Below are 26,411 nucleotides of genomic sequence, written 5' to 3' on the forward strand. Positions count from 1 at the left end.
TGGGAAGAGCCTGGCTCAGTGCAGCAGAGATGGGCCCCCACTAGAGTGTTGAGACCACATTTAGGAAAAAGGGGGATTTCCCAAAGCCTTTTAGGAACCAGGGTGGGGACAGGGGAGCTGTGGGAAGAACTGGATGAGGCTGTCGAGTGTAGGATGCTTAGTTGAGCCTTAGTAAACCTGGTAAAATGGAGGGGTGGAAGGAGAGGGGAGCCGGAAAGAGGAAGTAGGTAGGAGAGGGATGGGGGAGGGGAGGAGGAAATGGGTAAGAGAAGAGGGAATTGGGGTAAAGGGAAGGAGGAGGAGAAGGGAGAAGTTTCAGGGGACAGTGATGAGGAGGAGATAAAAAGGAAGGGACAGGAGGGGAGGAGGGACAGCAAGCCCCCAACGTATATTTTCAAATCAATGAATCTCAGCACCAAGCCAGGAGCCCAGCTCTGGTTCAGTCCTCAGTTTCCTTACCTGAAAAGTGGGGGTGACTGCAATAGTGATTCTGGCAGGGCAGGAGATACTGCTCACTACTGATCCCTGGCTTGAGAAAGTAGTGCTGGCCAGGGTCTGGCTCTGGGCCTGTGCTCCGGATCTACCTCCTCGCCCCCCATGCCATCCACCCGGGGCTGCTGGCAGAAACCAATAGCAGCTGGGGGTGGGGGTGGGGGCGAGAGCCTGCCCAGCCCTGTCCTCCAAGCGGTGCTGGAAGCAGGCCCTGGCCACCTCCCAAAGACAGCCCGGGGAAGGTCGGCCAAGCAGGGCAGAAAACAAGCAGGGGTGGAGTGGGCAGGGGGGCACAGAAGGGGGAACTTGCTGCGAGGGCCCCAAGGCAGAGGCACGCATGGACACAGCGCAGTGAGACGAGCCAGGAGTCTGCCAGCAACAGAAGCCCCTGAAGGGACCCACCATCTGGAGCTAAGCTGAGGACCCCTGCCTCGGCCTCCCAGTCCCTGCCTGCCTGCTGCCCGAGCTTCTGGGAGCCCACGAAAGTGCGGTCAGGTCCCGGGGTCTGCAAGCGGCTTCAGGTCAGCCACGGAATAGCATTGTGGGCATCCAGCTCAGCGCTGGCCCGTGTCCGGTCAGGAAAAGGGGTTTGGGGACCGCTAGGTGAGCTCCTGGGACCCTGGGGTGCAAACAGGACCTGCTGGGTCTCTTGGGGGTGTGATTAGGAATGATGAGAACCCGGTGTGTGGATATTGACCTCCCCGGGTTCCAGGGGTGTAACCTTAAGATTTAACTGATGAAGCTTTGGGGTATGGATTTGGGATTAGCTGGGTCCTTGATCCACGTTTGAGACGGAGGCGGGTTAGGACTTAGAAACTTCTGTGGCCCTAGGATGATGGATTAGTCCTCCTCGGGTCCCTAGAATGCGTGTTTAAGACCGAAGAGGCTTTAGGGCTTGGGCTTGGGGTACGCTGGGGTAGGACTCCAGGGCAGGCGGGCCGGCTGTGAGCAGGGAGTTTCCGGTCCCCCGGGACAACTTCGAATGCCATCTAGGGCTCGGCCTGGCGCGCCCGAGAGCCACGCCCCTGCCTGCGGGACCCACGTGCTTTCTAAGCACGCGGCCGAATGGGGCGGGGCGAGGCCTGGTTGCCATGGAGACAGCGGCTAGCCTCGGCTGGCCGTTCTAGCTCGGTGGGTCTCGTTGGCCGTCGTCTCTCTAGCTCGCGGGATCTCCCTCTATGGTCCTGGCCTCCGGAAGGGGCCAGCCGCCGCTATGCGGGATGAGGGGCTAAAAGCTAGACAGATGGAAAGAGGAGATTGGAGCGGGGCTTAGGGGCTAAGGGGGCAGGAGTGAGGCGCCCCTCCTGGAGTGGTGACTTAGACAAGGCCTGAGGGTGGGGCCGGTGGCCAGAATAGAACCTGGGCCTGGGAAGCTGGCCAGGTCAGAAGCCGGGCGGGGCTCAAGCTGACAGGGAGGGCCGGGGTCCAGTTCAGAACCCGAGAGCGTGTGCCAAGGGGCCGGAGCACAGGCCTAACCCAGGGCTGGAGCCCGGCGTAGAGAGGGTGGGGCTCTACAGGAGACTTGCGCTTGTGGGCGGAGCTAGAGGCTTAACCTGGGGCCCGGGTCGAGAGAGCCATGAGAAAGTGGGTAGAGGCGGGATCCGGAGGAAAACCCGGGATCCCAGATGGGCAGGCCGGGGACAGGGCATGGAGGTGAATTCTGGGACAGAGGATAGGGGTAGGTAATGGCCTGGGGACGGGGCCTGGACGAGTGACTAGGAAGGGACTAGGTCTGTGGTCGGGAACAAAGTGGCCCAGGCTTTGAGGACTAAATCTTGGGGATGGAGCGTGGGTTTGAGGTCTTGCCTCAACGTCAAGGTATGGGGTGGGGCCTGACAATGACTGACGGTATGGAAATATTGGACCCGGGGGAGGATCCCGTTACAATGATTGGCAGGGAGGCGGAGCCCCGGCCTGGGGGTGGTGCCTATCAGGAACTAGCCAACCTTAGGCCTGGGGGCGGAGCCTGACTTGTGAACGCGTTCCCGTTAGACCGAGGAGGGGGCGGAACCTGGCCTGGAGTTCCAGGCTGGGCTGTCCGAGGGCGGAGCTAGGGCCTGGGGGCGGAGCCCGATCTGGGGGCGGGGCATGGAGGCCGGAGGCGGGGCCCCAGCGGCCAGCAGCCTCAGTGCCCTCCGCTCCCTAGGATGCGGGCTCCGGGTGCAGGCACGGCCTCCTTGGCCTCGCTGGCGCTGCTGTGGCTGCTGGGACTACCGTGGACCTGGAGCGCAGCGGCGGCGTTCGGTGTGTACGTGGGCGGCGGCGGCTGGCGCTTCCTGCGCATCGTCTGCAAGACGGCGAGGCGGGACCTCTTGTGAGTGTGGCTGGGCCGGGCAGGTATGGGGGCGGGGCTGCGCGGCCTGGGCGGATCGAGGAGGTTGCGGGTGGTCTGCGGGTCCCGGGGAGGTCTGGGAGGACTTTAGAAGTTGGGGGCGGGACCCGGGGTATAAGGGCAGGGCTAGGAGTGGAGCCGGGACTTGAAGGGGTGACTAGTTGGGGAATCGAGGTCTGGGAACAAATTGTGGGTCTCTGGAAGGAGATGAGTAGTAGGTTCAAAGGCGATTGGGGACTGCTTAGGAGACTTTCGGGGACCCTGGTGGCAACCTTTGGGCCTCTGGGCAGCTAGCTGGTGGAAATCTCTGTAGGACTGTGGTGACTGAGAGACTTCTGGGAGCTTGTCAGAGACCCTTATAGGGTCCTGGGGAGTGACAGGGGCGACTCAGTGGTCTCTGGGGGCTGCCTAATCTCTTGAGGCTTAGGGGTGGGGGATGAAGGGGCTGCTCCGGGTATCTGTAAAGGGCTCCTCCAAGGAACACTGACAGGTTTCTTTGTGGTTGAGGTGCATTTTGAGAGTTTGGGATCTGTGGGGAACTTTGATGTTGTTCAGGGACTGTGTGTTGGGGGTCACTGTATGTTCCAGTGCTTGCTTGGGGGTCTTTAGAGACTGGCTTCTCTGGAGGGATTCCGAGGTCATTCTTGCTCACAGATCCTTGGAGGGCCTTGGGGGTGTCTCTCAGGGGTTTGCTCAGAGAGGCTACTGGGGATCATCCTGGGGCAAAATAGGTATTGCTGGGGGTTCCCATGGAAACAGATTTCAGGAACAGTTCCGTGAGGGTGCAGGTGAGCACCGCTGTATGCTGGGCTTGCCTTCCCAGGCTCCTGGCAGGAATGTGGATGCACTGAGCCAAGGGAGAAGAAAGGTTCATGAGGGGCAGGGATGCGGTGGACCTGGGAAGGGTCCCACTGCAGGCTGACCGGTTCCGACCTTTCTAAAACCTGGCCCTTCTTCTCTACTGTCAGGGTCCCATCTTCTCCACTGCCCTTTGGTCTTTTTGACATACAGATCGTCACACACTCTCCTTGTTCCCTCATCCTGTGCAGGAGAAAGACAGCTTTGGCTGGGTGCTCTGGGTCCTGCCAGCCTGCCTCTGCCTGCCCACCACTCGCCAGTCCCTGTGCTCACCTGGTCCCCAAAGCAGCTTGCGGTGTCGAGCTCAGGCTGCCTCCGCTGAGTGGAACATTTGGGGCCTCCTTTTGCCTGGTGATACCATAGGACACTCTCAGGGAAACTCTGCTGGATTTTTCTACTTGGTACCCTCTGTGACTCCTTGTTTTAGAATCTAGACCACACTCCTGAGCATGGCCCAAGAGGTACCTGGCCATGTCTCCAACCTCTGTTCCCTGTCCCAGGGCTCTTCCCTGTCCCTTTCTGGCTACATTTGTGTCTTCTGCTTGCTAAACATGCTCAGCCTGTGTTCCAGCCCCAGGGCCTTTGCCTGTGCTGTTCCCTCTGCCTGATGGCCGTTCCTCTGCTCTTCATTTTCTGTTATGTGGTGGCTTAAATGTCACATCCTCAGATGTCCTCAGAGAGCCTTCTCCAAACATTGTGTCTCTATCCCCTCCCCCACATGTCACTCTTTGGCAGAATGACTAACGCTCATGAGTGCTCCTGCTGTGCCAGGCCAGGGGATGTGCTAAGCATTTTATAGTCGTGACTTTTTTTTGGGTACTGCAGATTAAACTCAGGGGCACTTGACTGCTGAGCCACATCCCCAGCCCGATTTCGTATTTTATTTAGAGACAGGGTCTCACTGAGTTGCTTAGGGCCCCACTAAGTTGCTGAGGCTGGCTTTGAACTTGCCATCCTCCTGCCTCAGCCTCCCAGTCCTCTGGGATTATAGACATGCGCCATTGCACCTGCCAGGTGTGACTTTATTAAGCCCTCCCAACAGCCATGGGAGGTAGCTGCTGTCCCTATCTTAAACATGAGCAGACCGAGGCACAGCTTGGCCGTGCAACTTGTCCAGTGTCAAGGGGGACATAGCAGGAGCAGGCCGTGTGGCTGTGAAGCTCCCTTGGATCACCAGCAGCGTTTGTAATCGGTAGCTGTCTTACACTCCTGCTTCCATGTCTTCTGATGGCCGGTCCCTTTCCCCTCTAGCCTGTGGGCCTGAGGGGCACAGCCGGCGATCACGTCTGTCTTGGCGCTGCCTGCTCTCAGGCTGGGCTTGCAACGGGAGCCGGCTGTGTCTGCTATGCAGGGGGCCTTCCCTGCCTCCCGGTGCCTCCCACTCCAGCCTGGGGGTATCTACACCTGGCTGTGTCTCCCCAGAGCCAGGAGCTGGGTCCACCCCACATCCCTGAGGTGGCTTGACCCAGTGGGCTCTGGGAGAGCCGTGAGGATGGCCCACTGACCCCTGCCCTGCTCTTTATGCCCTGGTGTGGTCCCCTTCCGTTCTGGTGAATAGGATGCAGCAAAGTGATTGATGGCCTTTCTGAGGTCAGAAGGAAAGACGCAGCTTCCGTCTTGGGTGCCATTTCTTGGATGCCTTGCTCTGAGGGTCTGCAGCTGCCATGTGGTCTGCACGGGCCCATGGGAGCGAGTTTTGATATGGATTGTCTCCAGTGAAACCTTGAGGGGACCAGAGGCCCAGGGGTACCCTGAGCCTGAACCACCCAGTTCAGCTGCTCTCAGATTTTTCCTCCAGTACCAGGGATGGAACCCAGGGGTGCTCTACCACTGAGCCACACCCCAGCCCTTTTTATTTTTTTATTTTGAGACAGGGTCTCACAAAGTGGCTGAGGTTGGCGTCAAACTTGTGATCCTCTTGCTTTGGTCTCCTGAATAGCTGAGATTACAGTGTGAGCCACCCACCACTCTTGGCTTCTAGATTTTTTTTTTCTTTAGATGTTGATGGACCTTTATTTTATTCATTTATTTGTATGTAGTGCTGAGAATCAAACCCAGTGCCTCACACATGCTAGGCAAGCATTCTACCACTGAGCCGCAGCCCCAGCCCTGTACCTAGATTTTTGATCTACTGAATCTATGATCAATGAATATTGTTTCCTGCTGCTAATTTGGGGGTCATTTGTTATGCAGCAGTAGCTAACTAATGCAGCTTGTCTAATAGCCCTTCCCACGTACCAGGCCTTGTTCTCACAGCCCTTTAAAGAAAGGATGCTTACTAATCCATTTTTCAGGTGGGCAAACCACGGCAAAGAGAGGTGAAGCCATTTTCTTGGGGACACACAGCCAGGGAGGGGAACCTGTGCCTGTGGCCAACCTGCTATGCTGAATTCAGACACTGGGTTCAGAATATATGTTGGCACTCTGCCCATTCTCCTGCCCATCCTGAATTTGCTCCATAAAATCTGGTTGCTCTTATCCTTGTTGATGTCTTCATGCACCGGGGCCCTGCAACTCAGGATACAAAGAGCAGAAGGACAAGAAGAGGCCCTGGGAAGGGCCCAGAGCTGGACAGTGGTCTCTTTGTCCACAGGGTGGGGGTGACTTGGGCTGTTTCCAGGCAGGCCACCCTGGCATGTGGCTGGAACAAAGCACCGGAATCTACTGCCTGCCTGCGTGGGCGTCCTTGAGAGAGACCAAGAGGCAGGGCGGAGCGCAGCAGGGGACAGGCTGGCTGGGTGCACTTGTAACCATTCCTGTCCCTGTGCTTAGCTGAGCATGACCAGCTGTGGGCTCGGTTCCTGTTTCTAGCTGTGCCATTTCTAGGAGGACCCGGCAGGGCTTGCTCCTCTGGCTGCTCTCCTCACTGGTGGCCCTCTGCCCGTGGCTTTGACACTCATACCCTCATGGGGTCTTTGGGGTACTCTGTCAAGTTCTCTCACAGGAGGACCTTAGAGCAGGGTCAGGTACACAGTAGGCACTCAGACATAGGGTGGGGGTTAGCGGCTTGGTGGCTGGAGCCCAGGGTCTGGCTATGGATGCAGTTCTCCCCTTGCTGACTCGTCATGTCCCAGTGCCTTCCATCTGAGATGGATCCTGGTGTAGTGTCCTTCCGGAAGCATGCATTAGGGCCGGGGATGTAGCTCAGCTGGGAGAGCGCCTGCCTCACATGCACAAGGCCCTGGGTTCAATCCCTAGCCCACCAAAAAAAAAAGAAGTATGCGTTAGTACTTGCTGTGTGCCTCATGGTTCCTGGTATCTGGTGAGCACTTGATAAATGTTCAGTGGTAATTCTGCAGGGGAGCAGAGGGACCCCGTAAGCAGGGTTTGGCTCTGGGTTGTTCTGTCCCAACTTGCTGTGTTACCTCAGCCGTGTTAATTCACCTTTCCGAGCCCCAGCTCACCATCATCTGATATACAGGACCCTACTTTGGAGGGGTACTGGGCACAGTGGCACATGCCTGTAGTAATCCCAGGGATTGGGAGGCTGAGGCAGGAGGATCATGAGTTCAAAGCCAGCCTCAGCAACAGCGAGGTGTTAAGTGCCCCTGAATTTAATCCCTGGTACCAAAAAAAAAAAAAAAAAAAAAAAAAAAGAGTAGCAGTGTTTGGCATACAGTTGATGCTCAGTAAATGCAGAGGATGAGAGGATGATCACCTGAGTCATTCTGTTGGGAGTGAATGAGCAGTGGTTTTGCTACCGAGGTGACCCCTGTTCATTCTGGCTCACCCTGGAACTTAGTGGGGGCTCCGTGGCGCAGACCCCGCTTTAGCTCCATCCAGCCAGACGTTACCCTGTGCCAGGCCTGCCAGGCTCTGACCACCGGCGGATGTGGAAAGAGTGCACCTTTAATGTTTCCCATTTTTATTGATTTGCTGTCATGCAGTGGTGTCCCCTTCTCACTCCTTATCCATGGTTTTGCTTTACCTGGCTTTGGTGACCCACAGTGGTCTGAAAATACTAGTAGTTGTCTTGACACTAAAAGAGGCCACATTTGGGCCAGAGGCGTGGCTCAGTGGTGGAGCACTTGCCTAGCATGTGCGAGGCCCTGGGTTCCAGCCCCAGCACCCCCCAACCCTCCACAAAAGAGACCATGTTCACATAACCTTTCTTACAGTTATACGTTGTTCTGATTTTTCTTTTCTTTTCTTTTGAAGTGCTGGGGATCGAACCCAAGGGTGCTCCACCACTGAACTGTAATCCCCGGCCCTTTCCATTTTATTTTGCTTTGAGACAGGGTCTTGCCAAGTTGCCTGACACACGCAGTTTCAGCACAAGGCATCTTCCTGTGGTTAGGGACACTAGACAGCACTTTGGTACTGTGCTTGGGGCTCCTTTTCAACAACAAAGATCACCAGCACGATAACACAGAAATGAAAAGTAGGTGACATCAAGCTGACCATAAAAGGGGTGCTTGTGTGCAGTCTGACACCTGAAATAAGGCAGTCTGCATTCTTTTTTCCACCTCAGCCAGGATCATGCCCATTGGCAACTCAAATTTTTCTCCACTTAGTATGTGTCTACAAATGATTGGGAAGTCTGTGTGAGTATGCATTTTAAATAAGGATTTGGAAATAAGGAATCCATGAATAATGAGGATTAATTGTATATCATAATTTGGGTCGGATTGATGATAGGCATTTCCTTGTTTTAACTAAACAGTATTCTAGACTGAGCTGTTGGGGTGGGGGCGTAGCTCAGTCCTAGACTATGCTTAGCATGCACGAGGCCCTCGGTTCATTCCTCAGCATAAGGATAAACAAACAAACCAAAAAACTGAACCATTTAATATACTATGATCACTTTTCATTTCCTGAGCAACCTTATGTTTCCCCTGGGGTTATCAATTGCCTTTGTATTTGTTAGTTTTCAGTTTTCTGTCTTTATCTCCACTTCAAGCCTGAACTCCACAACAGTTGTCTCCTGTCATGACATTTAGAACACTAAATAGATTATTAGTTTCACCTTCCTAGAGAAGTCTCTCTTCTAGCTTCCAGGCTACCCAGGCTGAGATCCTTTCCCTTAGTGCATACTCATTAGCCTGGGCTTGCTTCCAGCTATCCTCCTGAGACTCTCTTCTCTTGTGGGTTAAACACTCTGTTCTCTGAATCCTTCATCATCCATTTCTTTGGTTTACTTCAAAGAAGCACATGTTTTGAAGCACATCTTTATTAGCTTTTGGAGAAATCTTGCAAGGAAATTAATTTTTGAGAACCTCCATATATAAAAATGTTTTTATTTCTGTTTTCACACTTGACTGATTGTCTGGGTTTAGACTTGTAGGTTGGAAATTATTTCCTTTGATGCTTGAAGTTATTTTTCACACTGGTTATTGTTGAAAAGTCTAAAATCCTTTTGGTTCCCAAGCCTTTGTAGTGACCTCATGTTTTTGTTGTTTTGGTTTTTGTTTGTTTGTTTTTGGCACCAGGGATTAAACCCAGGGGCCCATTGAGCCACATTTCTAGCCCTTTTTAATTTTTATTTTGAGACAGGGATTCACTGAGTTGCTTAGGGCCTTCCTAAGTTGCTGAGGCTGGCCTCAAACTTGTGATCCTCCTGCCTCAACCTCCCAAGCTTCTGGGATTACAGGCGTACACCACCACACCAGAAGCACAGAGTTCAGGTGTTGGCAGGGCCTTGTTCCCTCCAGAGTCCCTGAGGAAAGGTCCTCCCTGCCTCTTCTGGCTTGTGGGGGCTCCAGGTGGTCCTTGCCTGTGAACCCACCACTCCAGCCCGGTGTCCCCTCCCCCGCCTGTCTTCTCTCCCCCTGCTGCTCTCCTCCTCCTCCGCAGTCTTGCCACATAGCCACGCTCACCTGAGCTGCATCTGCACAGACGCCACCTTGTCTAAGTGAAGTTGCCTTCTGAGGCTCTGGGTGGGGATGCTCTCCAACCCACCCCCCGCCGTTGCACAGGCAGGGGTGGCAGGGCTACACTGGAGCCCCTCTGTGGGACACCAGCATTGTCCTCGCAGCGGCAGTTAGTGCTGGGCCACAGCCACGACGGGGGCCACAGACAGATGCGACCTCCGATCTCATGGAAATGGATGAAAGATTCCTGGAAACCAGTAAAAGAAGGTGGCTGTTCGAGGTTATGAGCGCTCTGAAGGGGGTGAGACTGGGCGTGTGTGTATCCGTCACCTGTGGCTGTGTAACACATGGCTTATTGTTATTATCATCTGCGGTGCTGGGTACTGAACCTGGGACCTTGTGCTTGTGAGGCCAGTACTCTACCCACTGAGCTGTATCCCCAACCCTGTCCCCGAATTAGGGAATCCAAACAGTGATTACTGTTTATTATCTCCTGTGGCTTCTGTGGGCCAGGAATTCAGATGTCACCGTTTGCCCCAGTTCTGCCATGTCATGTCTGGGGCCTCACCTGGGAAGATTCCAAATCCAGGATCAGAATCGCTTGATGTCTTCTTAGCACAGAGGTGTTGCCAGACTCCTGCCTGTGGGTCTCCATGTGGCCTGGGCTTCCACACAGCATGGTGCTGGGTGTCAAGGGCCAGACAGGCTTCACTCCAGACAGAGGTGTCCCCTTTGTGCCCCGGCTCAGAGGTCACAGCCTTGCTTCTGCCCCATGCTGTTCATGAGAAGTAAACCCCCTCTTCGACCCCCTGAAGGGGAGGAGAGGCCCCATCTGTGGAAGGAAGAACTTGCAGACCGGTTTCTTAACAGTCACTGTGCGCCGTGGTGTGTCTGTGATCCCGGCAACTGGGAGACCAAGGCAGGAGGACTGCAAGTTCAAGTCCAGCCTGGCCCCAGGAAAGGTGCAGTTGGGCTGAGGTCTGGGGAAGGAACCCCATGGATGTTGAGGGAAGAGTGCTCCAGGCAGTGGGCCGAGTCTCTGCCAAGGCCCTGAGGCAGGTGCGTGCTGGCTGCGTTCAGGGGGCAGTGAAAAGGCCGACTGGAGGGAGGAGTGGGTGAGGGAGACGGGGAGTAGGGGGCTGGGGGCTGATGAGAGAGCGCGAAGAGGGCGGAGGATGGAGCGGAAGGAGTGTCTGTCTTCATCGCCCTGGGTCTCTGGGTCTTGCACGGAGCACAGTAGGTGGTCACTGGGGGTGAATGAAAGACTCCCACATGCATCTCCAGCTGGTTCTCGGGTGGGTGCACTGGATTCCAGGTTCAGGGCTGTGACTGTAGCTGTCTAGCCTCGTTTGCTGAGCATCTATTAAGCTCCTGGGCTGACAGGGATGCAGCCTCCCGTGCCGTGCTCACAGCACCATGGACCATGACGGGGGACTGCACAGGAGCTTGGTGGGGGTGGGGAGTGGAGGGAAGAGGTGGGCCCTGAGCCCTGCCGGTGCCCGAGTCCCGGGCACTTGAGGGACACTGTGCTGCGAAGGGGCAGCAGCGGCATAATGCAGGGTGAGGCCCCACAGGGTGCCTGCAACTCCCAGGAGGAGGGGGCTGCTGGGAGGAGCCGAGCAAGTGTGCGTGGGTGTGCAAGAGTGTGTGTGCGCGCGTGAGTGTGTGTTGCACATGCGTGAGTGTGCGAGTGTGTGTGAGTGTGCATGTGTGCAAGAGTGCGTGTGTGCACGAGTGTGCGAGAGTGAGCGTGTGTGCACGAGTGTGAGAGTGTTGTGGTCCAGTTGCAGAGACCTCAGTGCCCTGCTTCCATCCAAAGGGCAGCTGCAGGAGCCTCCAAGGTTTCTTAGGTAAGCAGGGAGTCTGGGGAATCAGAGCCCTGAGCCCTTGCTTTAAAAATCTGCAGTCACTGCCTCTAACGCCCCTACCCCGCCTGTCTCTATGGCTCCTGCTGGGGTGGCCCTGCCCATCTTGGACCTTTCCTCCCTCCGTCTGACCCACGTCTGAATCCCCACTACCCTGGCCTCCACTCTGGTCCTCACATGCGCCTCCTTCCTAGGCCTGTTCCTGCCTCAGGGCCTTTGCACTAGCTGTGCCCCCAGATTTACCCTCAGCTGCTCCACCTGGCCTCACCAGACCCTGCTCCCATGCCACTTACCTCTCAGGAGCCTCCCCCACCCCAGTCTTTGTCACTCTGTACTGTCCCTCGCAACCTTGTCACCACTGTCACTGGACCTGGATCATGTAGTGACAGTGAGCCTCTGAGGGCGAGAGCTGGTGGATTTTGTCACCCTGGTGTTCTTTGCTCACTGGCCTGTCCCCAGAATAGTGCCTGGTAGACAGAAGTTCTGGGATAGGCGCTTTCTGCGCAGTGAGGAGAGAATGGCGGTGGAGGGAGGGTGGGCGCTGAGTGTCCCCTGAGCTCATTTTTTTTTTTTTCTTAAAAGGCAGACATTCGGTCCCCAGATCCCACAGTGCGGGAGGCTGGGAAGGAGGCCCAGCGTTAGTCATTTGCTGTCTGGTCCGCGGCGTCTCCTGGCGCCCTCTGTGGCGGAGCGGAGCGGTGTGGTGCATGCACAGGGTCCCAGGGTGTGGCCGCCACTGTAGCCCACCAGGGAGGCGGGGCTGGGGCAGGCCGGGCTGGGGCGGGGATGGACTTGGCAATGATTTTGACGCTCCGGGAGTGGAAGGCAGGTGGCCAGACGAGGCTGAAGCGGGCAGTGGCATCCCCGCCGGCCCCGTGTGAGTCGGGGGGTCAGGGTGCAGTACGGAGCCCATGCCGGCCCCTCGCTGCTCTGAGCAGTGTCCCTGAGGTCTGGGGACGGGGAGCCAGAGGAGCCAGAAGCCAGGAAACCTCTGATCCCCAAGGTTTTAAGTGGAGAATTTCTAGGTTTCTGAGATCTAAAGTGATTCTTGGTAAAAAGTAAAAAATGTAAAAGGCCACTTCCCGCCAGCTCAAGCCTGGCCGAGGGCAGCTACTCAGGCCACCTGGTGTTCAGGGAAGGCTTTCTCCACTGGAGGCTCCTGTCCCCGGGGCCTCTGCCCTTGTGTCCACTAGAGGAGGCAGGGAGCGAGGCCTCTGATCAGACTCCCCCATTCATTCCCTGCTGTCCCTCCCCCGGGAGGTCCCCGACCGGCTGGGCTGGCGCAGCCCCTTCCTGCCGTCAGATGCATGGCGCTGGACACATCGGCCATTGTGCCCGGTGCCTTGGAGTGACAAGGGCGGGCTTTGGCCCCAGCACCCCAGGGCCCTCCAGCAGCTGGGGGGAGGACGTGGGGACCCCAATGCACACCAGATGGCCAGTTGGGAAATGGCCTCTGTCCTTGGTCCCTGAGAGACCCTGCAACCAAACGACTAGCCATCCACGTCACCCCAGCTCCCCGCATCCCGCGGGTGGGGAAGCGGAGGCTCTGGGTGGCTCCCTGCCAGTGATCCCGTCTCCTTCGCCCTCCCCGCAGCGGCCTCTCTGTTCTGATCCGCGTGCGCCTGGAGTTGCGGCGGCACCAGCGAGCCGGCCACACCATCCCGTGCATCTTCCAGGCCGTGGTGCGGCGACAGCCTGAGCGCCTGGCCCTGGTGGACGCGGGCAGCGGCGCGTGCTGGACCTTCACGCAGCTGGACACCTACTCCAACGCCGTGGCCAACCTCTTCCACCAGCTGGGCTTCGCACCGGGCGACGTGGTGGCCGTCTTCCTGGAGGGCCGGCCTGAGTTCGTGGGGCTGTGGCTGGGCCTGGCCAAAGCAGGCGTGGTGGCCGCGCTGCTCAACGTCAACCTGCGGCGGGAGCCCCTGGCCTTCTGCCTGGGCACTTCGGGTGCCAAGGCCCTCATCTACGGCGGGGAACTGGCAGCGGGTGAGGCCAGGCGTGGGCATCAGGTGGGCGGGGACCTGGGGCTGCCCCAGGTGGGGAGGCGCTGGGCGCCAGGCCTCAGGAGGGGGCCCTCCGGGACTTGGCCTGAGCGCTGGTCCCGGGCTGGCCACCTGGGTCAGGGAGACTGCACTGGGCTTCAGGAGGGGCCTGTCTGGCCGTGACCTGACGCTACTGTGGGTCTCAGCGGTGGCCGAGGTGAGCGGGCAGCTGGGGAAGAGCCTTCTCAAGTTCTGCTCTGGAGACTTGGGGCCCGAGGGCGTCTTGCCGGACACTCACCTCCTGGACCCGATGCTGAAGGAGGCATCCACCAACCCCCCGGCACAGTCCCCGGGCAAGGGCATGGACGGTGAGTCAGGGAGGAGCCCTCGCGGCCTGCCGCTGCCCGCGCCCCGCCAGCGCCCAACGCCCATCTCCTGCAGGTCGGCTCTTCTACATCTACACCTCGGGGACCACCGGGCTGCCCAAGGCTGCCATCGTGGTGCACAGCAGGTGAGGTGGGGCCGGACCAGCCTGACCCTAGCTACTGCGGGGCCTGCAGGTGTCTTACCCCCAACCAGGTGACACCCACAGGCGGTCTCAGGACACCGCGGCCCTCTTCCCATTGTCCTGGGACACCTCTTCCCCACATCCAGCCTGGGACCTGTTCCTCAATTCGTCCAATTTTCTCCATGCCTCCCCAGCTCTGCCCCAACCTGCCCCAGCCCCTGCTCCGCCTCCTGCCCCTACCCAGCCTAGCTCGCCTCAGCACTACGGGAGGGTTAAAACCCTGAATCAGACCTTCCCTGCACCTAGCCCCCCTCACTGCCTATGCCCGTGGAATAAACCCCACCCTTGGTTCTGCCAGCCCTGCCCCTACCTGGGTGTTGTCTGCCACCTCGTCACTCCTCACTCCTTCCTTTTGGACCCCAGCTCTTCCTCAAACCAGCCCTGCTCCTTCCAGCCTCAGGGCCTTTGCACATGCTATGCGTGCTGCCTGGACAGCTCCCATAGTCCATCCCCACAGCTCAGCAGATCCGGGATCAGGCCAGCACCTCCCCAGACAATATCCCCCAACCTCCCCAGGGTCGCCTCCAGCCCCCACCCCAGGCCCCAGGCTGAGCAGGAAGCGTGCTTGCCCACCCCCACTCCCTGGGGCATGGAGGTCCCAGCCCCTGCCCTCCCGCCCTCCTCAGGTACTACCGCATCGCAGCCTTCGGCCACCACTCCTACAGCATGCGGGCGGCTGACGTGCTGTACGACTGCCTGCCCCTGTACCACTCTGCAGGTACGGCCGGGCTGAGGGGCTGGGCAGGCGTGGGGGCGGGGGGAGCCTCACCGAGCCCACCCTCTGCAGGGAACATCATGGGCGTGGGGCAGTGCCTCATCTATGGCTTGACCGTCGTCCTCCGCAAGAAATTCTCGGCCAGCCGCTTCTGGGACGACTGCGTCAAGTACAACTGCACGGTCAGGCCCCGCCCCTTCCCGTCAGTCCCGCCCCCCGCCCCTCGAGGTTGCGGAGGGTGCCCCCATCTCTCTCCCGGGGTGTCCAGGATGAGCACAGGGAAGCCCGTCAGGGTCCCTGACCCCTTGCTTGTCCAACCCCTGGCCAAAAGGGCCTCACTGTAATCTTGCAGGCAAAGGCATCGCCCCCATTTTGCAAGTGGGGAAACTGAGGCTTGTAATGCCGCTGGGAGGGGCCCGGGGCGAGTGGACTCCTCAAAGGCTGCCTTCCTGGTGCCCGTGCCTCCCGTGGGTCTTTCCTGGAGACTTCCCTTCTGCCTCAGCAGGAGGCAGAGCTGCAGGCATCAGCGGTCCCTGAGGGCCAGCAGGGGCTCGGGGCATGGCCCAGTGATGGGGCATGGTCCAGTGATAGCGCATGCGCAAAACAAAGCAAAAAAATAAATGAAAAGCAGCAAGAGGAGGCAGGAGTTAAGACCCGGCTGTTCTCCTTTGGCCTCCAGGCCGAGAGGTTTCTTCCCATGATGGGGGAAATACAGGTGGGGCGCCAAGCCCCAGGAGGGCGTGGGTCCCGAGGTAGGGCAAGGTGGCCGCGCAGGGCAAGGGAGAGTGGTACTTTCAGGGACGCGGGAATGGGAAGTGCCGGCCGACCTTAGGCAGGCCGGGCCCAGAGAGGTGCAGCTCCTGGCCCTGGTCACACAGCTGGGGCGTGGCTCTGCGCGGCCATTCTGGGGAGCACCCCTCCTAGACGGAAGCGCCACTGTGAAGGGCCGTCCATTCCGCGTGGGGTGAGGGAGGACTTGGGGAACCCTAACCAGCTTCATGAGATGCAGAGTGGACGCTGTCAAAGAAAGCAGTATGGACAGCTGCAAATGGCCGCGAATGGGAACAGGAAAGTGGCGGTCCTAGGGTGCCCTGTCACCCTGCCCCAGGGGCAGGGGAGCCCCGCGCTGCCCTTGCACCTCACCACACCCTGTTGCCCCGTAGCAGCTGGTTCCAGTGAAGACGTCCCAGTAGAGCCTCAGAAAGCTAAGGACCTGAGAGGAGTTTTGAGGTGAAATTCCTATAACGGAGAACTTGCATTAGCGGCGCGAGAGGCGGCCAGGCCCTGGCTCCGGCTCCCGGCGCCAAGAGAAAAAGGAAAGCCGCGCAGCTGTGCCGTTCACAGTGCTGTCCGGCCCCAGGACGTGTCCGTCATGCTGGGAGGAGACGGCTCCCCTGAGCCGCTCCCCAACCCTCCAGGGCAACACCAGGCAACCGCCAGCCTCGCCTCCTGCCTGTGGGTCTGCGCCCGCAGTCGTTCCGTCAGCGGAACTGTGCACCGGCTTTCGCCTGAGGAAGACTGTTTTTTTGGGGGGTGCTGGGATGGAACCCAGGGCCTCGGGCATGCTGGGCAAGGGCCCTGCCAGTGAGCCACACCCCAGCCCAAGGACTCCTTAAAACAGCCTCAGCACCCAAGGTCACAACCACATAGCGACAGTGACCTCAGGAGTCCGGCAGTGGCCCAACCCCAACCCCAACCTCACCAGGTTGAGTCTATTTGAAGGGATTGGTGTGGAGATAGCCTGGCCGTGCTGGCTGGAGGAAGGACCTTGGTCTGGACCTGCTTTCTCTCCTTATCCTCTTTGCTGAAGAACAGGGATGTCCTGGGATGCCTTCCCAGTCTGGACGTTGCTGGAGTGTCCCTCAGCATGTCCCTTTGTCACCAGCCTGTCGTGTACACTGGGACTTGGGTGCAGCACACTGGCGCTCCTTTGGGGCTGGGTCACTCTGTGAGGCGGGGCTGTCCTGTGCCCCCCAGGCCATCTAGCAACCTCCTTGGCCTGGGACCTCTAGGAGCCAGTGGCGATCCCCCCAGGGTCCCTGTGGCTGGGGACCTCCAGCCTCAACGCTTGAGCATGTCCTCTGGCCGGCAGCCCAGGTGCTGCCTTTGTCATGACGTGCCACGTGGCTCTGGGCACCGTGCGCTGCCTCCCAACCCTTCAAAGCCAGGCTGTCGGCTTCTGAAGGAAGCAGAGTTTTTGTGTCAAAGAAAAGGTCTGTGGCGGCCATCAAGGACTCCAGAGGGCACCGCGGGTGGGATCTTTGGAGGCCAGGAGGCCCCGGGGACAGGATGTGCACGTGGACCCTGGAACCCGCCTCACGGCTGGAGCACAGGGGCGCTGCTCGCTGCTGTTTATTTGTGGCCATGCGCACAGGCCCCGGGCCTGGCGGGAGGCAGAGCCCTCTCTCCTCAGCGTTACAGAAAGAGGCAAGCATGCGCCCCAACACACCTTCACCCTCAGGGCCAGGCGAGCCGTGCTGTCTCCCTACTTGACCTGTGTACATTCAGGGCACAAGGTCGCCCAGCATGGGAGTCCCAGCTGCTGTTCGAGGTCAGTGGCCTCTTCCTGACTCCTGTCCAGGTGCAGCGCTGCAGACTAGAGATCACCACGTGGAGGCCCAGTGCCTGCTTCTCTGGCTGACCCAGAGTCTGTCTGCAGGTCCAGGCCAGAAGTAACGATCGACTGTCTGCTCTTGCTGTGTGGTTGTGGCTTCAGCTGAAAGGGAGCTAAGAGCTGAGGGCTGCTCTGATCACCTGGTAAAAGGTTGGAGGGCAGCTGTGAATTTAGGTGGGACTTGGTCAGTTGAAAGCAAGCAGAATCCTAACCCCAAATCTAAGTTAGACTGGGTTTCTCAGAGAAAGGGAATTATGTACTCATAGAAATGGAGAGGCCACACAGGGACAGCTTCAGGCACAGCTTGATCCAGGAGGGCCTCCATCTCTCTCTAGTTCTTGTTTCCAGCTTTTCTCTTGGCTTCCTGAGTGTTCAGCTTCCACCCCATCCCTTCTCTAGGAGGGTCCTGGGCAACTCCAGGAGGGACAGAATTACTCTTCCAACTTTCCATCAAAAGTCCCAGCACTGGGCTGGGGATATAGCTCCGTTGGTAGAGTGCTTGCCTCTCATGCCCAACACCCTGGGTTCAATCCCCGGCACTGCAAAAAAAGTCCCAGGGCTGATTCTCATTGGCTCAGCCCTGGTCATGTGCCTGTCCTTAGACCAGTCATAGTGGCCCAGGCTGGGAGACTGGAGGGTGCAGGCTGTGTTCCCTGTTCACTACTGCAGACCAGTGATTCTGGTCTGGGAACCCAGGGAGAGAACCCCTCCATGGGACTGTGGTCAGCAGCCAGTGATCTTGGTGGCACTATGTCCCCTCTCTGGGCCTTGGTGCCTTCATGTCCAGGCTCTGTGCGTGGCAGGTGGTGTGTGCTCAGTATGTTCACATCAGATAGTGAGTAAATACCCCAGGGAATGCCTTGCAGTGGTGGGGGAGCTGCTTCAGACAGCAAGTAGTGTGTGCAAAGTCCCTGAGGTAGAGACTCAAGCCACAGACCTGAAGGAGCTCTGGAGACATGAGGAGAGGCAGGACCAGATGGAGTTGTCACAAGCTGGTGGCATACTTGATTCTGTGTCTGGAGTTGCTGAGAGCACGTTTGCAGCTGCTGTGACCAGCCTGGAAGTCAGTCCCCAGCAGCAGCTGCTTCCTTTGGACTCTGGCTGGCATGGGCATGCCTGGTTCAGACCTAATTTTGCCATTCTCCAGCTACATGACCTTGGTCCAGTTTCCCTTCAGTGAGCCTCAGTTTCTCTATCTGTAAAATGGGAAGAGCAGTCATTGAAAAGGTGGCCCCAAGGTAACTCCAGGGCACCTGGACATCCGGGAAGTGAGCTCAGCAAACCCAGTGGGGATGGATGAGGTGAGGCAGGGAGGGAAGGGGCCCTGAAGGGGGCAGCCAGTGAGCAGGTGATTCATGGCCACCTGGGACTCAGTCCCTTGTCCCCCAGCATGGTGGTTCCACCCCAGGGACGTCCCCAGCCAACAGAGGCTGGGGGCGGCATCAGGTGGGGGCCTTTGGGCTGAGTGTTGCCCTATGAGGTGCCAAACCTCCAGCAGGCCCTCCGGCGTGTGCGCGCTAAGGCTCCGACGGGGATTTGCAGTCCCCACAAAGCCGTGGGGTGGGAGGACAGAGGGACCACCAGAGGTGTGGGCGATGCCACCGGCGGACAGAAGCAGCGTCCCAGGCGGTGACTGAGGACTGAGGACGTGGTTTGATGTCGCCGCTGTCATCTCCCGAGGCCGCTGTCATCTCCCGAGGCCGTCTCGCGCACTCACTGGGTTGGCTCCCAGGCTGGGGAGGTCTGGTGGTGTCCCCGCGCGGTCCCGGCTTGGGGCTGTGCCCCGCCCAGCCTCGGTTTGCGCCCCCAGGTGGTGCAGTACATCGGCGAGATCTGCCGCTACCTGCTGAAGCAGCCGGAGCGCGAGGCCGAGGGGCGGCACCGCGTGCGCCTGGCGGTGGGCAATGGGCTGCGGCCTGCCATCTGGGAGGAGTTCACGCAGCGCTTCCGCGTGCGGCAGATCGGCGAGTTCTACGGGGCCACCGAGTGCAACTGCAGCATCGCCAACATGGACGGCAAGGTGTGCGCGCCGGACGCGCGGGTGTGGCACCGGGACTTCTGGGTTCCCCGAAGCACCACGAGGATCAATGAGAGGCAGGCATAGACCCTGCTCCAGTGTGTCCAATTAGTGCTGTGACTGTCACACCAAGTGGGAAGGGTGTGCCCCCGGGGAGTGCCTCAGCCTGTCTGAGCCTTCCTCTCTGTGTGACGCCCCAGGGAGAGCAGGGCTCTGGGGATCCAAGGCAGGGTTGAGGTGCAGCTCTTCTTTTAGGCAAGTCACTTGGGGCTCTGGGGCTTTGTTTTCCTCCTCTGTGGAACAGAGGACAGCTACTGAGTGTGTCGTCACCCACAACGTCACAGCATGAGCGTAAAGCTGCCAGGTAGTGGCTCTCTGCAAATAGACACGATTAGCAAGCTGATTACGTCCATCCCGCTCTCGCATGCCTCGCCCCTTCCTCCTTTGGCCCCACCCCCAGGTCAGGAACACCCTGATAACCTTAATAAAACGAGGTCCTCGCGGTGCACGTCTCTAGTGGCCAGCCCTGGAGCGCAGGCGGCACTGCCTAGCTGCGCAGTCGCCTTGAACAAGCACCACTGCTCACAGGTCTGAGCCAGGCAGGGCCGTGGGCATTGCAGCTGAGATTCCTGGGCCAATGCAGGTGTCCACTTCCTTCTGGCCTGGAGGGTCTTACGGCCTGGGAAGTGACCTCTAGCCAGGTCCCCTCATGAGGCTGCAAGGCAGGACGGGAAGGTGGCAGAAGGAGGCATGAGCTCGGGGACAGGATGCCGCCCTTACCCCCAGGATTTTGCAGAGGTCCCAGAGCTGAGCTGACACTAGGGGCGCTCATTCCCAGCTCTGGGGCAGGGGAGGCAAAGTGTCACAGGGGAAGCTCCCCTGCCATGCCGGGGCTGCTGGCTGACCCAGTTCACCCCATCCCAGGTTGGTTCCTGTGGCTTCAGCAGCCGCATCCTGACTCACGTGTACCCCATCCAGCTGGTGAAGGTCAATGAGGACACAATGGAGCTGCTGCGGGACGCACAGGGCCTGTGCATCCCCTGCCAGCCAGGTGAGCAGGTCCCCCATCCCCAGCGCCCCCTGGGGAGCTGGGTCTCCAGCGCCTGCCCACCCCGCTCAACCTGAGTTTGGCCTCCTCCCCAGGGGAGCCTGGCCTGCTGGTGGGCCAGATCAACCAGCAGGACCCTCTGCGCCGCTTCGATGGCTACGTCAGCGAGAGTGCCACTAGCAAGAAGATTGCCCACAGTGTCTTCCGCAAGGGTGACAGTGCCTACCTCTCAGGTGCACAGCCTCCTGGAGCCTGGGGCTGGCTGTGGGGATGGGGAGCCAGGGTCCAACCTCTCCCCTCCGCCCTCTGCCAGGTGATGTGCTGGTGATGGATGAGCTTGGCTACATGTACTTCCGGGACCGCAGCGGGGACACCTTCCGCTGGCGAGGGGAGAATGTTTCCACCACCGAAGTGGAAGGCGTGCTGAGCCGCCTGCTGGGCCAGACAGACGTAGCAGTGTATGGAGTGGCTGTGCCAGGCAAGCTGGGGTTCAGGGTATGGTTCTGGGGTGTGGAAGCCCCAAGGAGCCCAGCAAAAGGAACTTAAGGTTGGATGTCCTTGGGCAGTGCACCACCTGCACGAGTTTACCTGGCGGACCAGGTGGGAGCACTGGATCCAGAGTCCATGCACATGCATGATGTTGTCATCCAGAAGATGGGATCATGACAGTGTCCTTTCTGAGAGTCTGGGGGGTGGGGTGGAGCAAGAGCTTTGTAAAATGTTCATTGCTTCAGCAAGTGTCATCTCAGATGGGGAAGGACGGGAGATTAGAGACTGGGGACTGCCTGGCAGTGGCGGGGGGTTCTTAGCTGAACCTTTGTCTCCAGGAGTGGAGGGAAAAGCGGGCATGGCAGCCATTGCGGACCCCCGTGGGCAGCTGGACCCCAACTCCATGTACCAGGAGCTGCAGAAAGTGCTGGCACCCTACGCCCGGCCCATCTTCCTGCGCCTCCTGCCTCAGGTGGACACCACAGGTGCGCGCCACCCACTGGGGCTGGCTTAGCGACCTTCGCTCACCTCCCCTGAGTCAGGCCCCGCACCCTCCTGCGTGCCCTCCTGGTTTTATTGATGTGGCCATTCATTTCCATTCCCCACACCCACCCCACTGGGCATGCTGAGGTGGGTGCGTGTTTTCGTTTTCTGGGGAGCACCAGTCGGCACCTTGTACCTCTCAGGCCACGTTCTCTGTGAATGACCTGTTGGTGGGTTTCACCCAATTCTGTGTTGCCATGTCATTTTCTGCCTTCCTTCCTTCCTTCCTTCCTTCTTTCCACACTGGCAGTGAACCCAGGGCCTCACACATGCCAGGGAAGCACTGCACCACTGAGCCACATCCCCAGCACATTTTTTTTTTCCATTTTGAGATGGTCTCACTACGTTGCTGAAGCTGGCCTCAAACTTATGATCCTCCTACCTCAGCCTCCTGAGTTGCTGAGATTACAGGCATGCACCACCAAGCCTACTTTCATTTTCTTTTTGATTGGTAGCAATTCCTTATAATAATTTAGGTGTGTGTTCTTTAGTTGTTTGTGTATGTTGTATTTTTAGTTCTCTTAATTGTGATAAATAGCAAATATTTACATAATGCTTGCTATGCGCCAAGAATTGTACACATCTCTAATCATTTACCTCTGTGGAGTAAGTGCTGCCATCAACCCTATTTGTCAGATAAACAAACAGGCACAGAGAGGCCAAGAAATCTGCCTGAGGTCACCCAGCCAGCGAGTGGCAGAGCCAGGGTTTGAATGCATGTCTCATTCTGCTTGTGTCTTTGTTCTGAGATCTATCTATCTATCATCTATCATTTATCTATCAATCATCTATCATTTACCTATCTGTCATCTACCATCATCTATCTAGCTACCTATTTATCACCTATCTATCATCTATCAATCATCTATATCATCTATCTATCTATCTACATCTCTCTCTCTGGGGATGGAACTCAGGGCCTCAGTCATGCTAGACAACTGCTCTAAAACTGAGCTATGACCACAGAAACCTGCACTATATTTTTTAAGGATTTGTCCTCTTGCAAAACGCACACTGGCCTTCTGCTTCTCTGTCCCCTCCTCATGTCCTTGCGATGACACCAGGAGGCCCCAACCCTGTCACCACCCCCATGGTCACCACAGCCAACTGGGTGTGCCCAGGAGCGGAAGTGAGGGACTGTGGATGGATATTTGGCAAAACCTGATGGCCCCGAGCAGCCGCCCATGTGCCTTCCCACCAGCGCTGGGCATTGTCCTGTCCGTTTTTTATCTTTTGGTTTTTAGTATTGTGTTTCAGTTGCGGCGGACACAGTACCTTTATTCTGTTTGTACGCGGCGCCGCCCCCTCCGGTTCCTGACGTTTCTTCCCAGCCCAGCTGAGGCGGTTCCGGGATCCCTGTGGATACCAACCTTAGGAGGCGCTCGCGCCCCTTCTCTGAAAGGGGGTAGTGATTGCACAGAAGCCGCAACGTCCTCCCACAGACTTTCGTCACGTCTGGGTGACAGACGCCCACTGCAGCGGGAGCCCCGTGCACCTAGCTGTGATGAGCGTTCCTCGGGGCGTGATGACAAAACAGTCCGCACGTGTTGGGCAGGCGCAGGCATTCTTGCAGTCTCGTTGCGACCATCCAGCTGCCCTCGTGGTGCCAGCGCAGCCTCCTGAGGCGCATGGGCGGGGCGTGTGCCAATAAAACTTTATTGACAGAAACAGGTGGCGGGCCAGGGTTGGCCCCGGGGCACAGGCTGCTGAGCTCCAGCCCTCTTGTGACGGCCACAGCGCTGCCTCAGGTGGGGTTGGACTCGGGGCCAGGGCACGAGCAATGTCGTTTCTGTCTCGCTGGGATGGGGTGACCTGGGAGCCCTTCTGGAGGAGCGGGTGTGAGCCACCAGGCGGAACAGGGCAGGCCAGGCGGGAAAGGGTGCTCGCAGCCCAGGCCCCCAGGTACCGCCCCTCCCAGTGACCTCCCCTCCCCCGCAGGCACCTTCAAGATCCAGAAGACGCGGCTGCAGCGCGAGGGCTTCGACCCTCGCCAGACCTCGGACCGGCTCTTCTTCCTGGACCTGAAGCAAGGCCACTACCTGCCCCTGGACGAGGGCGTCTACACCCGCATCTGCTCGGGCGCCTTCGCCCTCTGAGGTCCTCCCCGCCCGCCAGAGGCCCCTGCGGGGTCTGGTGGGCAGAGAGGCGCCACCGGACAGCCCTGCTCCCGGGCTGCCCCCTCCTGCCCACGCCCTGCCGCCAAGAAACTGGAGCCTCCTCCCGCTGCCTGTGTCCGCCTGCCGCCTCCTGCTGCGGCCCCTCGGCACCCTCCCTCTCCCTTCCTCCGTCCTGCCCAGGGCGGAGCGGATGTTTCCTGGGGGCTCCCTGGCTCTCCTGGCTCTTCCCTGTCCGAGTCCCTGGACCCAGAGTGGGGCTCCCCTCCTCGCTGTGCCTTACGGAGCCCAGCCCAGGCCTCCCTCTGCCGCTGGGCTGCAGGCGTTCAGAGGGTTGCGAACTCCGAGCAGGACCCTCGTGGCTGGATGGGGGGCAGGGGCATCTGCCCGCCCACCGGGTGCCTGGGGGGCCTCAGTCAGGGACTCTGGCCCGCCCCCCGCCCCACCCCGTCAGCGAACTCTCGCCTGGTCTGGGCTGATTGCCTTTTGCACTTTCCCATCCCTGACGGGGCTCCCTGTTCCCATTCCCCTCCTGACGCCCTGGAAGCTTCCAGAATGAACTGTGACCACTTGGATGTTGTCCCTGCTGGCCCTTGTCCAGATGTCTCTGCTCAGGTGTCTCCGCAGAGCTCTTGCTGAGGGGCCCGACGGCTGCCCGGGAGGCCACCAGCCACCTGCTTCCTGTCCTTGGCAGAGGCCCCTGTGTCCCCGCTCTGGTGGCTGTGGCAGGACCGGAGGAGTGGCAGCAGTGGTGTCAGGGAGTCTCCTGCTTGGGGGTGGCACCTGAGAGGGGCTCAGGTACTCCAGCAGCCGCTCCTTGGGGTCCCCAGGGATCTTGCAAGTGATGTTTCAGACCTGGCGTTGGTGGTGACATCTACAAGCCCCTGGGACAGCCCACACGTTCCCTTCATTCTCGTGGATGGCTCATCTTGGACACACGTGCCAGCCTGGTTGCAGTGGCACCCAGACGCACATGTGACCTCCTGCCGCAGCGCCCTCTGCCCCTGAGCGGCAGGGGCAGTAGTGAGTCCCTGCTCTGCCTCTGGCAGCCCCACATCGGGGCTTTTGTGTCCTAGTCGATTTTAAGGGTTTTTAGAAATAAACCTGCAGAGCATCTGGCACCTGCTGGAAGCCTAGTCACTCCTTGTCCACCTTCACCCACATGCCGCAGAACCTGGCGGATCCAACGATCTGGGTCAGAGGAAGGGGGCTTATGATGGTCAAGAGACACGGGACTCACCTGGTTTATCTCAGGCCAACATCAAAGATACCTACCAGGCAGATTCCTGGTGCTACTGGAGCCAGGGTCTCGTTGTAAAGCTCCACATCACACTTCAGTGGTTTCGTTTATGGTATGCTAAGAAACTGGTGAGAACAGACCCGGGTTACTGAGGGAGAGTCACGCAGTTAGACTCAAGATGCCTGTGATAAGGTCGCGCAGAATCCTTACCAAAACAAACAAACAAAAAAAAAAGGTCAGCTTTTTGTTATTACAATGAAATACCTGAGGCATGCCACATTATAAAGAAAAGAGGTTTCTTTGGTTCACAGTTTTGGAGGCTGAAAGTCCAACAGCACAGTGCAAATCCTGTGAGGATCTGTCTTGGCTGCACCCCATCACAGCAGGAGCGCGTCTGTCTCTGTGTCTGTCTCCCTCTTACAAAGCCATCAGGACTCCCTCGTGGGGCTCCACCCTGATGACCCAACAGAATCCAAGCATTTCCCAAAGACCCTGTCTCTAAACTCCAGGAACGGTGCAGGGAATGGTTGCCGTGGGCACCTGGTAAGGAAGTGTCCCAGCGGTCATTTTTCTTGTCCCAAACCCTGTGAGAAGTCTCCTCTAGGTGGGTGAGAAAATAACCCTGAGGATTAGGCTCAAGCTCTGTTTTTTGTTTTTGTTTTCGGGGGGGGGGGGGGGGTGTACCAGGGATTGAACTCAGGGACACTCGACCTCTGAGCCACCTCCCCAGCCCTATTCTGCATTTTATTTAGACAGGGCCTCACTGTTGCTGAGGCTGGCTTTGAACTCACGATCCTCCTGCCTCAGCCTCCAGAGCTGCTTGGGTTACATGCATGTGCCACTGAGCCCAGAACTACCTTTTATTTTTATTTTTCTCTGTGTGTGTTGGGGATGGAGCCCAGGGCCTCCCACATGCCAGGCGGGTGCTCTACCACTGAGATACAGCCCCAGCCTGAGCTCTAATTTAGTGTTTTTAATTAACAGACTAATTTTTAGAGCAGTTTTTAGGTTTACAGAAAATACAGGTTCCCATTGACCCCAGGCCTCTCTCAGCGATTCCCTCTATTGACACTTTGCAGCAGTGCAGTACACTTGCCATCCAAGAGACCATGTGGGCACATTATTATTATAAATGAAGTCCAGGGTTCATGTCAGGGTTCACTGGGTGTTGGATGTTCTATGGCTTCAACAAATGCATCATGTCATATTTTCACCATGAGAGTGCAAGTTGAATGTCCCTTAACTGAAACGCTTGGGACCAGGAATGTTCAGATTTTGGATATTTTTTATTTTGAAATAGTTACATATACATGAAGAAATATCTTGGGGAGGGGACCCAAATTTAAACACAAAATCATTTTGTTTTATAAACACCTTACACATTCACAGCCTGAACATTTTACACACACACATGCGCACGCGCGCACATACACAGAGGCTGGGGAAGGAACCCAGGGCCTGCCCGTGCTAGGCAGGTGCTCCACCACTCAGCCACACCCAACCCTTTTATTTTGTATTTTGAGATGGTCTTCTTAGCCCAAGCTGCCCTCAAACTTGGGATCCTGCTGCCTCAGCCTCCTGAGTTGCTGGGATTACCAGCGGGGCGGGCGGAGGGCACAGTATCCAGCTGAAATTGTTAACAATTTTGTTCATGAAACAAAGTTTCATGGTGTGGAACTTCCGCTGTGGCATAATTGTGCTCAAAACGTTGCGGGTTTGGG

The 26,411-nt window shown here is 58.0% G+C and overlaps 1 protein-coding gene across 6 annotated transcripts; it reads left to right on the forward strand.

Moving 5' to 3' along the window:
- Nucleotides 1-763: 763 nt before the first annotated feature.
- On the forward strand, nucleotides 764-23,528 carry SLC27A1 (solute carrier family 27 member 1). Of its 6 annotated transcripts, none has more exons than XM_079116341.1 (13): nucleotides 764-1,095; nucleotides 2,639-2,806; nucleotides 12,952-13,346; nucleotides 13,549-13,710; nucleotides 13,784-13,853; nucleotides 14,537-14,628; nucleotides 14,698-14,807; nucleotides 19,050-19,259; nucleotides 20,181-20,307; nucleotides 20,400-20,537; nucleotides 20,618-20,782; nucleotides 21,132-21,278; nucleotides 23,275-23,528. In XM_079116341.1, exons 2-13 carry the CDS (start codon nucleotides 2,640-2,642, stop codon nucleotides 23,430-23,432), a joined length of 1,941 nt encoding a protein of 646 aa, XP_078972467.1. In that variant the 5' UTR covers nucleotides 764-1,095; nucleotide 2,639; the 3' UTR covers nucleotides 23,433-23,528. The 6 variants fall into 6 exon arrangements, with proteins under 6 accessions (XP_078972467.1, XP_078972466.1, XP_078972469.1 ...); XM_079116340.1 differs by having other exon boundaries at nucleotides 764-1,013; XM_079116343.1 differs by having other exon boundaries at nucleotides 764-982.
- The last annotated feature ends 2,883 nt before the right edge of the window (nucleotides 23,529-26,411 follow it).

This window comes from Sciurus vulgaris (assembly GCF_902686455.1).
Source record: "Sciurus vulgaris genome assembly, chromosome: 16".
NCBI lineage: Eukaryota > Metazoa > Chordata > Mammalia > Rodentia > Sciuridae > Sciurus > Sciurus vulgaris.